This window comes from Coturnix japonica, chromosome 1, assembly GCF_054131305.1.
Source record: "Coturnix japonica strain WE chromosome 1, WE-NBRP24, whole genome shotgun sequence".
NCBI lineage: Eukaryota > Metazoa > Chordata > Aves > Galliformes > Phasianidae > Coturnix > Coturnix japonica.
The window spans coordinates 151,228,437-151,240,934 of record NC_140663.1 but is presented as its reverse complement, the minus strand read 5'-3'; the positions used below and the strand labels follow the sequence as shown (position 1 = coordinate 151,240,934).

General features: G+C 44.5%; 1 protein-coding gene across 5 annotated transcripts in view; it reads right to left on the bottom strand.

The window, feature by feature from the left end:
* The window catches only part of NAA16 (N-alpha-acetyltransferase 16, NatA auxiliary subunit), a 60,253-nt gene that overhangs the window by 45,637 nt on the left and 2,118 nt on the right, over window positions 1-12,498 (bottom strand). For all 5 annotated transcript variants that reach the window (XM_085536090.1, XM_015851699.3, XM_015851700.3 and 2 more), the window contains exon 2: window positions 1,969-2,053. Coding sequence is in view for 2 of the 5 variants with exons in the window: in XM_015851699.3 (XP_015707185.2) it covers window positions 1,969-2,053 (85 nt within the window). In the remaining 3 variants the exon portion in view is untranslated. The remainder of the gene's footprint in view (window positions 1-1,968; window positions 2,054-12,498) is intronic.

Genomic DNA, 12,498 nt, shown 5'->3' with positions numbered 1-12,498 from the left:
CATTGCTCTTCTTCCTCCATCCATCAAGTAACACTGAACAATAAGCTGCATGTAAGCATGTGCTGTGCCAGAAAGCTGTTGTAGATTCGTGGGTGGCTTTTTCTAATCATCTTCCCTACTAAATAATAGACTACTTATTTTTGCCTGCTGCCAGAAGACTGTTAGTCTCATTTTCATACAAGTATTCCATATTTCTTCCAACTACAAACTATATTAAAGGAAAGAGCTTGTGATCAATGCTAGCTGTAACACTCACTTTAACTTAATTGGTAGACCTGTCTCTAGGTGTACTTTTAGAGGAAAAAAGTGAATAATTATTCAAGGTGAACTTTTTTTAAAATAGATTGCCCTGTGCCTTACACCCATACTTTAAGTTAATCACTGAAAGACAGAATGATACTGTTCAGTATTATAAGGAATGCTGAAAAAGCACATCTCCATTGTGAATCATAGAATTGCAGAACGGTTTGGGTTGTAAGGGACCTTTAAGATCACGTAGTTCCAACCCCCTGCTGTAGGAAGAGACACCTCCCTCTTGATCAGGTTGCTCAAAGCCCCATCCAGCCTGGCCTTGAATGCTTCCAGGGAGGGGGCATCCACAGCCTCATTGGGCAGCCTGTTCCAGTGTCTCTGTGGCTCTCCTCTGGGCCTGCTCCAACAGTAGGGCTCCAAACCTGGACACAGTACTACAGGTGGGGTCTCATGAGGACAAGCTACTGCTACCTGCCCACACCAGGGAGATACCTGTCCAGCCATAGCAATGCATATGTTTGTCACCTCACTCGATATTTTATAATCCCTCATCTCCGAGGCTAAGTGTGACAACAGTGCAGCTTCCCATCAGATCATTTCACTGGCTTAGTTCTGCTTCAGCTGTTCATTTCAGGCTTTGCTCCCAAGCTCCAAAGCCACTCATGGCTCAGAGCCCATGCAGTACACAGACTGCCAAGGCAGCTGGCTGCTCTGAAAAAGTTTAAGACAGCAAGAGCAGAAATGATACAGAAACACGTACTGAGAGGTTATAAAAACACAAGTGCTAGCAGACACAAGTGATTGGGCCTTAGAGGCAGAGAGGCCACTGCATAATTCTGAGGCAACTAAAAACCTGTTCTTTTATCTCCAGGAAAGTAATAAAGGACAACCACGAAACACCAGGCACAGACAAAAAAAATGATTAGTCAAACATTTTGCCAAGATTTGATAAGGTCAAATAGCAAAATAATTTTGACTTGGTACATGCACACTATGTAACGTTGCACCAACAGCAGACTAACAAAAAAATCCCTGTATCAAAAGTATTCCTTGAGCCATGCAACAGAAATCCTGCAACAGGACTCGGGTATCTTACTGAGGATTAAGTTCTGAGAGATGTAAATAGAACCAGCGCTTTCCTGTCCTGTTTCCTGCAGTATTTATCAGAACAGACCAGTCTTAAGACCAAGTCTTAGCATCAAGCACTTAAGTCTGTTTGTCTGACAGTAGCAATTGATCTCAGTACAAAAACATGCCAAATATCTAGTAGACAAAAAAAAAAAAGTAAGATTTAACTCCTTGGCAAAATAACTTTGTGATAACTGGAAAAAACCAAACAGAATATTGTTCAGTTGCAGCAACAGAATCACATTCAGTGACAGGCCGCATTCCCTTTCAACAGCACAGAATAGAATGAGTACAAGTCGTGACAAGAAAAGAAAGACAAAAAACTTTTGAGAGTTGAGCTTTAGGTTGGATGTTAGGGTGAAGTTCTTCACTAGGAGAGTGGTTAGGCCCTGGAACAGGCTGCCCAGAGAGGTTGTGGATGCCCCGTCCTTGGAGGTGTTCAAGACCAGGTTGGACGGGGCCCTGGGCAACCTGATCTAGTAAATGTGTATGTTTGGTGGCCCTGCCAGGCAGGGGGGTTGGAACTACATGATCCTTGAGGTCCCTTCCAACCCGGGTCATTCTGTGATTCTGTGATTGAGCACTTACCTCCATGTTCAGCAAATTTGGGGTTAGAAAGGATCATCTTGCAGAACTTGAGTCCATTTTTATACTGCTTTTGTTCATAGCATTTCTGGAAGGAAAAAGAAAGGTAAATTACACACTGAAAGGCATTTAAATAGTATCATCATGTACTACTATAAATGCAGTAGTAAGTTCAGTGAGGTAATGAGGTCACAAACAAGTTCTACTTGAATATGACTATCCACAACACACTACGCTTTTTTTCCAGGATTCAGAACAATATCTGCCTTCATTTACATGCAGCCAGTGCTCTGCCTCATGGTGTCCACTGAAACTGAACTGCTGGTACCCAGTTAGCTATTCCTTTTCAACAGAACCAGGGAAGGCAAAGAGGAGTTGCTTGCACTTTGATGAAGAGGTTCTTAAAATGGGGAGCCAAGTTACAGATCTTGACTGCACGGAACTTTTAAGAGTCACAGGCAAAGAATCCAAATGCTCCTTTAAACGTCTTCTTTCCCCAGCTTAGCAATCTCTCTGAGTAAGGTCTCAGACAGAAACTGATCAGTTGTCACTGATGTAGACTATGGGGAAGAAGAAAGAAAACCATGCAGCAGAACAGACCTGCTGTCACCCCTAAAGAGAGGCATACAAAGAACCTACCCAGGGATTAAAAAAATGTAACCATTAGTTGGAATAGCACAACTAAAGGCTACTTTAACTTTTTTTATAGGGTACTTTTTAACCTGTAATTACCTAAACTGACAAATAATGCTGCTCCAAAGTGGAAATGGGAAAAGATAAACAACTTCAGTCCCTCCTCTTTGCAAGGACACTGCCTCACAATAATGAGTCAATGAGATTTTAGTCATTTAGATCACTATAGCTGATCGCTGTGTAAGCTGGATAAAGGCATGCTTATATCAGTAAGCATGAAAGTAAATTAAGGTCAGCTAAGTTATATCCACGATTTCTTAAGTTGGAAGAAAAAAAACCTAACAGGCTCAACTTGGCACCATTTTGTTAATAAGGTCTATCGTCCTGCTCCAATTTAGACAGCTATTCCAAGGAGAAGTTATTACGTAATACAGTTACATACTTCAGATCTTTAACTGTCTGTAGAGACCACTCCCATTCCATCAGCCTTCCAGCACAAAAAGGGAGGGTTGAATCTATGTAAAGTAAATGCAATGTGCAGTAACTCCTTTGGTGTCACAATCCACCATACTGCTTCTCAGGGTACGTATACAGGCAATGGAAAACCCCTCATGGGACTTGTTTTCCCCCTTCTTTCTTAATATATAATGCTTAGTATCATTTTTAAAGACTCATAAGAAAATAAGAGCAATTTAAGTATGCTCTATACGTTTATTCGGGTATTCCCAAAAACAGAGCAGAACACTGAACATTCATCCATGATACTACAACAACTCTTACAACGTTAAGTAAAATGTCAAATATACAGTAATGCTTAAATACTAAACAGGAGCTATTTGAGCCAAGGGTGCCTTTAAAACAGATTAACTACTTGAAATAAATATCTATTATCCTCGTTCTGATATTTGCATTATTTCCCCCCAACACACACACATCTGGCTGAGGCATAGAACAAGAACTGAAGCCGGATAATCAGAGCCAAATTACACAGTTCTGGAAGACAGACAAGATCACGTTTTCCAAAGGTTAATGGATGGATAGAAGTTAATGCTTTTCCCCAATAGGGAAGCATAAGCTCATCATTCCCAGATGTTAGGCTTATAGAATGATAGAAAAGATTAGGTTGGAAAACTCCTCTCAACCCACTCCAACAACACCCCCATCCCTCCTGTGCTGGGGCACAATACTCCAGATAAGGTCACAGAATGGCCCGGGTTGGAAGGGACCTCAAGGATCATGTAGCCCCAACCCCCCTGCCTGGCAGGGCCACCAAACATACACATTTACTAGATCAGGTTGCCCAGGGCCCCGTCCAACCTGGCCTTGAACACCTCCAAGGACGGGGCATCCACAACCTCCCTGGGCAGCCTGTTCCAGGGCCGAACCACTCTCCTAGTGAAGAACTTCCCCCTAACGTCCAACCTAAATCTTCCCTCCTTCAACTTGGATCCATTTCCCCGTGTCCTGCTATTGTCAGCCCTTTAAAAGAGTTTACTCCCCTCCTGGGTGTAGGTTCCCTTCAGGTATTGAAAGGCTGCAATGAGGTCACCCCGCAACCTTCTCTTCTCCAGGCTGAACAAACCCAACTCTCCCTGCTGGCCACCCCTCTTTTGATCCGGCCCAGAATATAGTTGACCTTCCATGCTGCAGGCACACACTGCTGGCTCACGTCCAGCCTTTCATCCATGAGAACTCCCAAATCCTTCTACACAGGGTTGCTTTCAAGTTCTCCTCCCAGTCTGTGCATTGATCTGGGATTGCTTCGACTCAGGTGCAGCTCTTTGTACTTGGATTTGTCAATCCTCGCTAGATTATTGCATGCCCATATTACAATCCTGTCTAGGTCCCTCTGGATGGTGTACTTCCCTTCTAGTGTGTCAACTGCACCACTCAGTGCCAACAACCCCCAGATAAATGTAACTTATTAACAAACACATATGTAAAATATAAGAGGAAAAAAGACCTTATTCAGCAATCCAGGTTACTTAAAGCTTTCCAATATACATAGATACACCAAAAGCCTTGCAGATTTAGTTACACTGACAAGCCTGAGGCTTTAAAGTATCCAACCTCTGTGAATGAACTGCTTTTAGACTTGTACTTGTGAGAGCTGTGAATGAGCACACCATGCTCCACCTGGAACTTGTTTACAGGACACAGTATCAGATGGCATCAAACTCGTGTCTTATCTCATTTCCTACTACAGACGGGAATTTCATAGATGAGAAACCTGATGTCTCCACATTCAAGTTCTCTACTTCCCAGGGCAAATATAGCTGGAGCGTGTTCATTAGGATGCCTCCCATTAACTTAAGCCTTTTGATATATTGAAAGCTCACCAGCCTGATGTGCTGCGCTTAATGCGAGGCTTCCATCACCCATTCATGGCAATGATTTCCTGCTAATAACTAAAGCCAAATCACAAACGTTTACACGCCTGGAAACCTCAAAGGGAGACTCTGGCAAGGCCAAAACGTTATCCAGAACTTCTGCTACCAGATGCTCCTTCAAGGATGTTACCTCCTCTGCCAACTCTCTCATCCTGCTTTATTCCCTTTGTCAGCACTAACTCAGATATAACCCACTTGCAGAATCCGCTATGTAGCCAGAACAGACAGCACTGTGTGTTTCTAAATACCAAGTGCCACTACCTTAAGGCTGAACTGCACAGCACCCAGGAAATCACTGGACATTTAAAGATAAAAAAAAGCTATTAACAAGGATACAACAATGTAGGGCAAGAGAAGATTAATACTGTATTATAATGCTTTGCTTCTTTTACTCAAGGCATTAGAACTTATAAATTCTGTTTTAATTATTGTATTAGACCATCTTTTTTAAAGAAAAAACCTTCCCACTCCATCAACAGCCATAATCCCATTATATTGCTCATTATTAACAGATTCAGGGATCTGAACAGCTCACTAAGGCTACTTGTAAAGCAGCAACTTCATGTATTACCCATATATACACATGCAGTTGAGTAGTAAACTAAACTCTTTGCAACACACTACAACCCCCCAGAGAAGGCATTTGCCACTTCTAGTCTTGTACTGATGGAACAGCTACATTTTGAACATACCGATGATGAAGTTTAACACAGCTCAGCAGTCCTACAGCTGAAGAACACCTTACTCTGTTCCTCAGGCATTAGCACTTCTGAGAACTGTCTAAGCAAGAAGATGCAGTTGCTGTAACCAATTCCTATCCTTGCTCTCTGCCCCAAGGGCCCGTGAACAGAATCACACAGAATCACAGAATGACCCGGGTTGGAAGGGACCTCAAGGATCATGTAGTTCCAACCCCCCTGTCTGGCAGGGCCACCAAACATACACCTTTACTAGATCAGGTTGCCCAGGGCCCCGTCCAACCTGGCCTTGAACACCTCCAAGAACGGGGCATCCACAACCTCCCTGGGCAGCCTGTTCCAGGGCCTAACCACTCTCCTAGTGAAGAACTTCCCCCTAACATCCAACCTAAATCTTCCCTCTTTTAACTTAAAACCATTTCCCCATGTCCTGCTATTGTCAGCCCTTTCGAAGAGTTTACTCCCCTCCTGTGTGTAAGTTCCCTTCAGGTATTGAAAGGCTGCAATGAGGTCACCCCGCAACCTTCTCTTCTCCGGGCTGAACAAGCCCAACCCCCTCAGCCTGTCCTCATAGGGGAGGTGCTCCAGCCCCCTGATCATCTTCATGGCCCTCCTCTGGACCCTTAACAAAATCTCCATGTCTTTCTTGTACTGAGGGCTCCACACCTGGACACAGTACAACAGATGGGGCCTGGCAAGAGCAGAGTAGAGAGGGACAATCACCTCCCTATCCCTGCTGACCACCCCTCTCCTGATGGAGCCCAGGATCCCATTTGCTTTCCGAACATACTAAAGTAATATGACAATACTCTATAAACCATTTTCAAGTGAAGGCCAAATAAACCAGAATATTGCATTCAAAGAATCAGGACAACTGCCACATCAAACCAAACAGCAGCGTTAAGAATAGCAACAAGATCCTTAGTAACAAGTAGTTCAATCCAAATGAAACACGCTGACCGGGCTCACGTTGAGCATTTGACATTTTATTTAATAACAACCCTGGAACTCAAAACTTGATTCTGCTGTTTTTTTGACAATATCTAGGTGAAGATGTCATGTATCAATGCTTAAAGTACTGCTGGAAACATGCCCAAGCCACAGTGGTGATTAAGACCAATGGTAATTAATCAGCAATAAAGATTTTGAGCAGCATCTTTTCCTGGGAGCTGACAAGTATTTAGTGACTGTTCACTGTTAACAGACATTTCTGACCAGAACCAAGCACGGTCAATATAAGGACATCAGTACTCATCTAGACTGCTATAGGGTCTTTTTGGAGCCTTCCCTTCTCCAGGCTAAAGAGCCCCAGCTCCCTCAGCCTGTCCCCATAGGGGAGGTGCTCCAGCCTTATCATCTTCATGGCCTTCCTCTGGACCATGCAGGACCACTTCTGCTTTCTGCACATAAAAGCAGTTTAACTCAGGAACTGAAAGGAAGATGAAGACAACCTACCCCCAGCCCTCCTTGCCTTAGCTTGGACAGGCCGCACTAGTTCATTCCTGCCCACAGCTGTGGGCTTGGCAACACAGAAGCTGAGTCAGGCCACAGATGGCAGCGTGCAATAGAACAAGTGGCCAGCATCAGACAGAGTGGAAATATTTGGTCACCGAGGAACTAATGTCACTGTTATATTTTAAGCTTTCACTATCATGATTCTCCATAAACAACAGTATTTTTTTTTCCCCTTTTGACCACCTTCTTTCCCACTTGAAGTTGCCATTAAACATCATATCTTCTCCTGCATCCTGTACAATAACCATTGTGATCGCTATTGTTTGTATTCTACGCCGTTGGCAGAACAAGGTTGATACTACATTTACTATCAAAGAATATAAGTAGTAAGAGAATGATGTCTCAGTACTCTGTAAGAATCATCTTTCAACAGCCCTATAAACCACTCCCTTTTAAGCCTGATGCTACTTAAACATAATTGTCTTAGCTTATAACGAAGTCACACTCAGTGCAATACACCAATACTCTACACAGCTTGAGTTGTTGGGATATCTCTCTATTCAAACAAAGGAGCAGAAACAGGAGAACATTTGATAGAAAGCTCTTACAAGTGCTGTGTGGAAGCTACAGCTGCTCAGTTGGGTTGTTAGAGCCACTTTATGAACATGGATATGCCTCCACAAAACAAGCCAGAATAGCAGACTAGAAATTAAACAGGTCATTGCCCTATCACACATATTATAATAGACTTTAATCTGCTCTCTCTGATCCTACACAAAATGCAATCTGCTGCTTCTGGGATAGAACTGCAGCATGACCAGCAAGAACTCAGGCTGAGCAGGTGCTGCAATGAGCCTATGAGACCACATCCATGGGCAGTTAAGCAAATGAAACCACCAACATCAGCAGCATTAAGAACAAAATAAAAGGTTCAGGCTTTATGTTATGTTTTTAATTAGAAATCCTAAAACAAGCTTAAGGCAATTAGTGATACAAGCCTAAAACCCTAACCTCATCTCATTCTGCCTTGAATAGCTTAGTACAACTGAACTCACCTTAAATCACAGAATGGCCTGGGTTGAAAAGGACCACAATGATCATGGAGTTTCAACCCCCCTGCTATGTGCAGGGTCGCCAACCACCAGCCCAGGCTGCCCAGAGCCACATCCAGCCTGGCCTTGAATGCCTCCAGGGATGGGGCATCCACAGCCTCCTTGGGCAACCTGTTCCAGTGCGTCACCACCCTCTGAGTGAAAAACTTCCTCCTAATATCTAACCTAAACCTCCCCTGTCTCAGTTTATAACCATTCCCCTTCATCCTATCACTATCCACACTCACAAACAGCTGTTTACATGCTCCCTTCACCTTGCTTCTCTCTTTTTTTTCCTATTCAGTGTAACCATAAGCAATTAAGAAACAGTTCCAGCACAAAACACAACAAAATGTTACTCAGAACATTTATTTATCCACATGGGAACACTAAGAAATCCCCATGTGAATAAACAACCAGCATCACTCCAAGTAAGCCCAGCTTATGAGCCTTTCAGGGTGGCATCCATCAATTCCCTTTGAGAATTAAACCAGGAATTTGTATTTGGGATACAGGCTTCTCCAGACTCAACTTACTCAAGCCACTAACAAGTGAGAAGTACGGCCTTATAACAGCTTTACTGACTCTTATCACAGAATTGTAGGGGTTGGAAGGGACCTCTAGAGATCATCGAGTCCAACCCCCCTGCCAAAGCAGGCTCCCTACACCATGTCACACAGCTCGGCATCCAGGCGGGTCTTAAATATCTCCAGAGAAGGAGACTCCACCACCTCCCTGGGCAGCCTGTTCCAGTGCTCCGTCATCCTCACTGTAAAGAAGTTCTTCCACACATTTGTGCGGAACTTCCTATGCTGTACTTTCATCCCATTACCCCTAGTCCTATCCCCACGCACTACTGAAAAGAGACCAGCCTCACCACTATGGCTCCCACACCTCAGGTATTTATAAACCTGGATCAAATCCTCTCTCAGCCTTCTTTTCTCAAGGCTAAACAGACCCAGTTCCCTAAGTCTCTCCTCATAGCGGAGATGCTCCAGGCCCTTCACCATCTTAGTGGCCCTCCGCTGGACTCTTTCCAAGAGATCCCTGTCTTTTTTGTACTGGGGAGCCCAGAACTGGACACAATATTCCAGATGAGGCCTCACCAGGGCAGAATAGAGGGGGAGGATCACCTCCTTCAACCTGCTGGACACGCTCTTTTTAATACACCCCAGTATGCCATTGGCTTTTTTGGCTACAAGGGCACACTGCTAGCTCATGGTTAATCTGTCACCCACCAGGATGCCCAGATCCCTCTCTGCAGAGCAAGAGGTATCATTATCATCAGTAGTCTGTGATATATCCTCCTCAGTCCCATCATCTCAGAAGCCACCAGTTTGACCAGGAATCCTTGTCACTTCATCTGTAAGTTAATATCAAGGAAACAGCCTACATTTTTCCTGTGCCTCCCTTCGCAACAGCTGCACCACAACTCAATCCTATGAGTTACACCAGGAGCCTGGTCTGGTGGTTGGCAGCCCTGCACATAGCAGGGGGTTGAAACTAGATGATCACTGTGGTCCTTTTTAACCCGGGCCATTCTGTGACTCTATGAACTTTGCTGGCAGCTCCATTCTGTTCTCTTTAAAAGAGACAATCTTTAAGAGACACTTTCAACATCCCATGTTCCAGCAGTGGATTACAATGGCCATCTTATGGTATTCATCCAGTTTAGGAGGCATTCATTAGCATACTATCATAGCTTCCTAATTACCGAGTTTAATGGTTTGTGGTAAATCCCCTGCATCATTACTAGGAAATGAACCAGTTGCACACCCATAATCCATTATTATTCCATATGCTGCAGTTCTAGTATTTAATGAATAATAATTAATCTAAATATGCAAGTATTTGTTAGGAGTTATCTGTTATCGCAGGAGAAATATCCTAAGACTGCCATAAAATCTAGGGAGCAAAACATAACACACAGTTGTGCAGTTCCTCAAGCAGAGGCACTTCAGATAGAGCCCAAGTTTTCTTCCCTGAAATAGAGGCATGACTGAATGAGCTGAGCAGTAACAAGTCACTGCTACAAAGTAATACAGCTGGCACTTCTTTCATTCCATTACTTCAGATCAAACACGTAGGTGGCTCGGCTGAGAAGGACCTGGGGGTCCTGATGGACGAAAGACTCAATATGAGCCAGCAGTGCGCTCTGGCAGCCCGGAAAGCAAATGGGATCCTGGGCTCCATCAGGAGAGGGGTGGTCAGCAGGGATAGGGAGGTGATTGTCCCTCTCTACTCGGCTCTTGTGAGGCCCCATCTGGAGTACTGTGTCCAGGTGTGGAGCCCTCAGTACAAAAAAGACATGGAGATGTTGGAAAGGGTCCAGAGGAGGGCCACAAAGATGATCAGGGGGCTGGAGCACCTCCCCTATGAGGACAGGCTGAGGGAGTTGGGCTTGTTCAGCCTGGAGAAGAGAAGGTTGTGGGGTGACCTCATTGCAGCCTTTCAATACCTGAAGGGAACCTACACCCAGGAGGGGAGTAAACTCTTGGAAAGGGCTGACAATAGCAGGACACGGGGAAATGGTTTTAAGTTGAAAGAGGGAAGATTTAGGTTGGATGTTAGGGGGAAGTTCTTCACTAGGAGAGTGGTTAGGCCCTGGAACAGGCTGCCCAGGGAGGTTGTGGATGCCCCGTCCTTGGAGGTGTTTAAGAACAGGTTGGATGGGGCCCTGGGCAACCTGATGTAGTAAATGTGTATGTTTGGTGGCCCTGCCAGGGAGGGGGGGTGGAACTACATGATCCTTGAGGTCCCTTCCAACCCGGGTCATTCTGTGATTCTGTGGCTAAATTGTTCTTAGAAAGAGTAACGCCTTGTGTCTGAAGGGGGCCCATCATATAGGTCCCTCTAAGGGAAACATTAACAGGTAGAGCTCCAAGTAAATGCTGCTTGTTGCAATTAAAGCAACAAACCTTCTTACACCCAACATGATGGTGAATTCACATGTTTAAACGCATGGTGAGTACCCACGGATATTGTCTGCTGTTTCTCTCATACCTCATGCTCTATACTAGCTGATACAAGGCAGACACCAATAACTAGTATGTGACACTTCCCAGCTGTTAGAAACAGGACCAGTTCAGCAAGTAAACCATGAGGGTACGGCAACAATCCCACAGCCTTCCTGTAAACCACTTATAAGGACCATGGCAATATCCACATGGAGCTGATTTGATCCCATAAGGTCAAAACTCAAACCTGGCTCTAAGAGGTGTAGTTTATAACCTGGGTTATATCTCAATCTGAGAACTTTGAAGGTAAATGTGAAGCTTTGTTTTAAATACATGCAATAGAAAATGCCTAAGTTCACTGCAACTGAGCTTCAAATGCACATTACTGAACTTCAGTGTTAACAGAAAGTGTTTTCTTAAGTTACCACACTTGCATGTTTATTTTAGGCCGCATCTGCCCCATTTACTTTAAGTGTCACAGGAGCTGAAGACTGATTCTAAGTGGTAAGAGACACAGCAGAGTTCCTGCATTAATTCTTCTTTATGGATGCCTCCCTCTCTTCCCATAAAAGGGAGAGCCAGGAAGCTCTCCAACACTTCCTCCACGCCTTCTGGAGGCCCAGAAGCACAGCACAGAGCAGCCTCAAGTTGCCCAGCCCCTCCCTCCAAGGCAATGTGTTACCTCTAAGCAGAGAAAGAGCACTGTTCCAAGTGTGGAAGCCTTAAGCAAGAAAGTAAGTAAGTGTGGAAGCCTTAAGCAAGGAAGTAAGTGTGGAAGTCTTAAGTAAGGAAGTAAGTGTGGAAGCCTTAAGCAAGGAAGTGAGTGAGTGTGGAAGCCTTAAGTAAGGAAGTGAGTGAGTGTGGAAGCCTTAAGCAAGGAAGTGAGTGAGTGTGGAAGCCTTAAGCAAGGAAGTGAGTGAGTGTGGAAGCCTTAAGTAAGGAAGTGAGTGAGTGTGGAAGCCTTAAGCAAGGAAGTGAGTGAGTGTGGAAGCCTTAAGCAAGGAAGTGAGTGAGTGTGGAAGCCTTAAGCAAGGAAGTGAGTGAGTGTGGAAGCCTTAAGCAAGGAAGTGAGTGAGTGTGGAAGCCTTAAGCAAGGAAGTGAGTGAGTGTGGAAGCCTTAAGCAAGGAAGTGAGTGAGCGTGGAAGCCTTAAGCAAGGAAGTGAGTGAGTGTGGAAGCCTTAAGCAAGGAAGTGAGTGAGTGTGGAAGCCTTAAGTAAGGAAGTGAGTGAGTGTGGAAGCCTTAAGCAAGGAAGTGAGTGAGTGTGGAAGCCTTAAGCAAGGAAGTGAGTGAGTGTGGAAGCCTTAAGC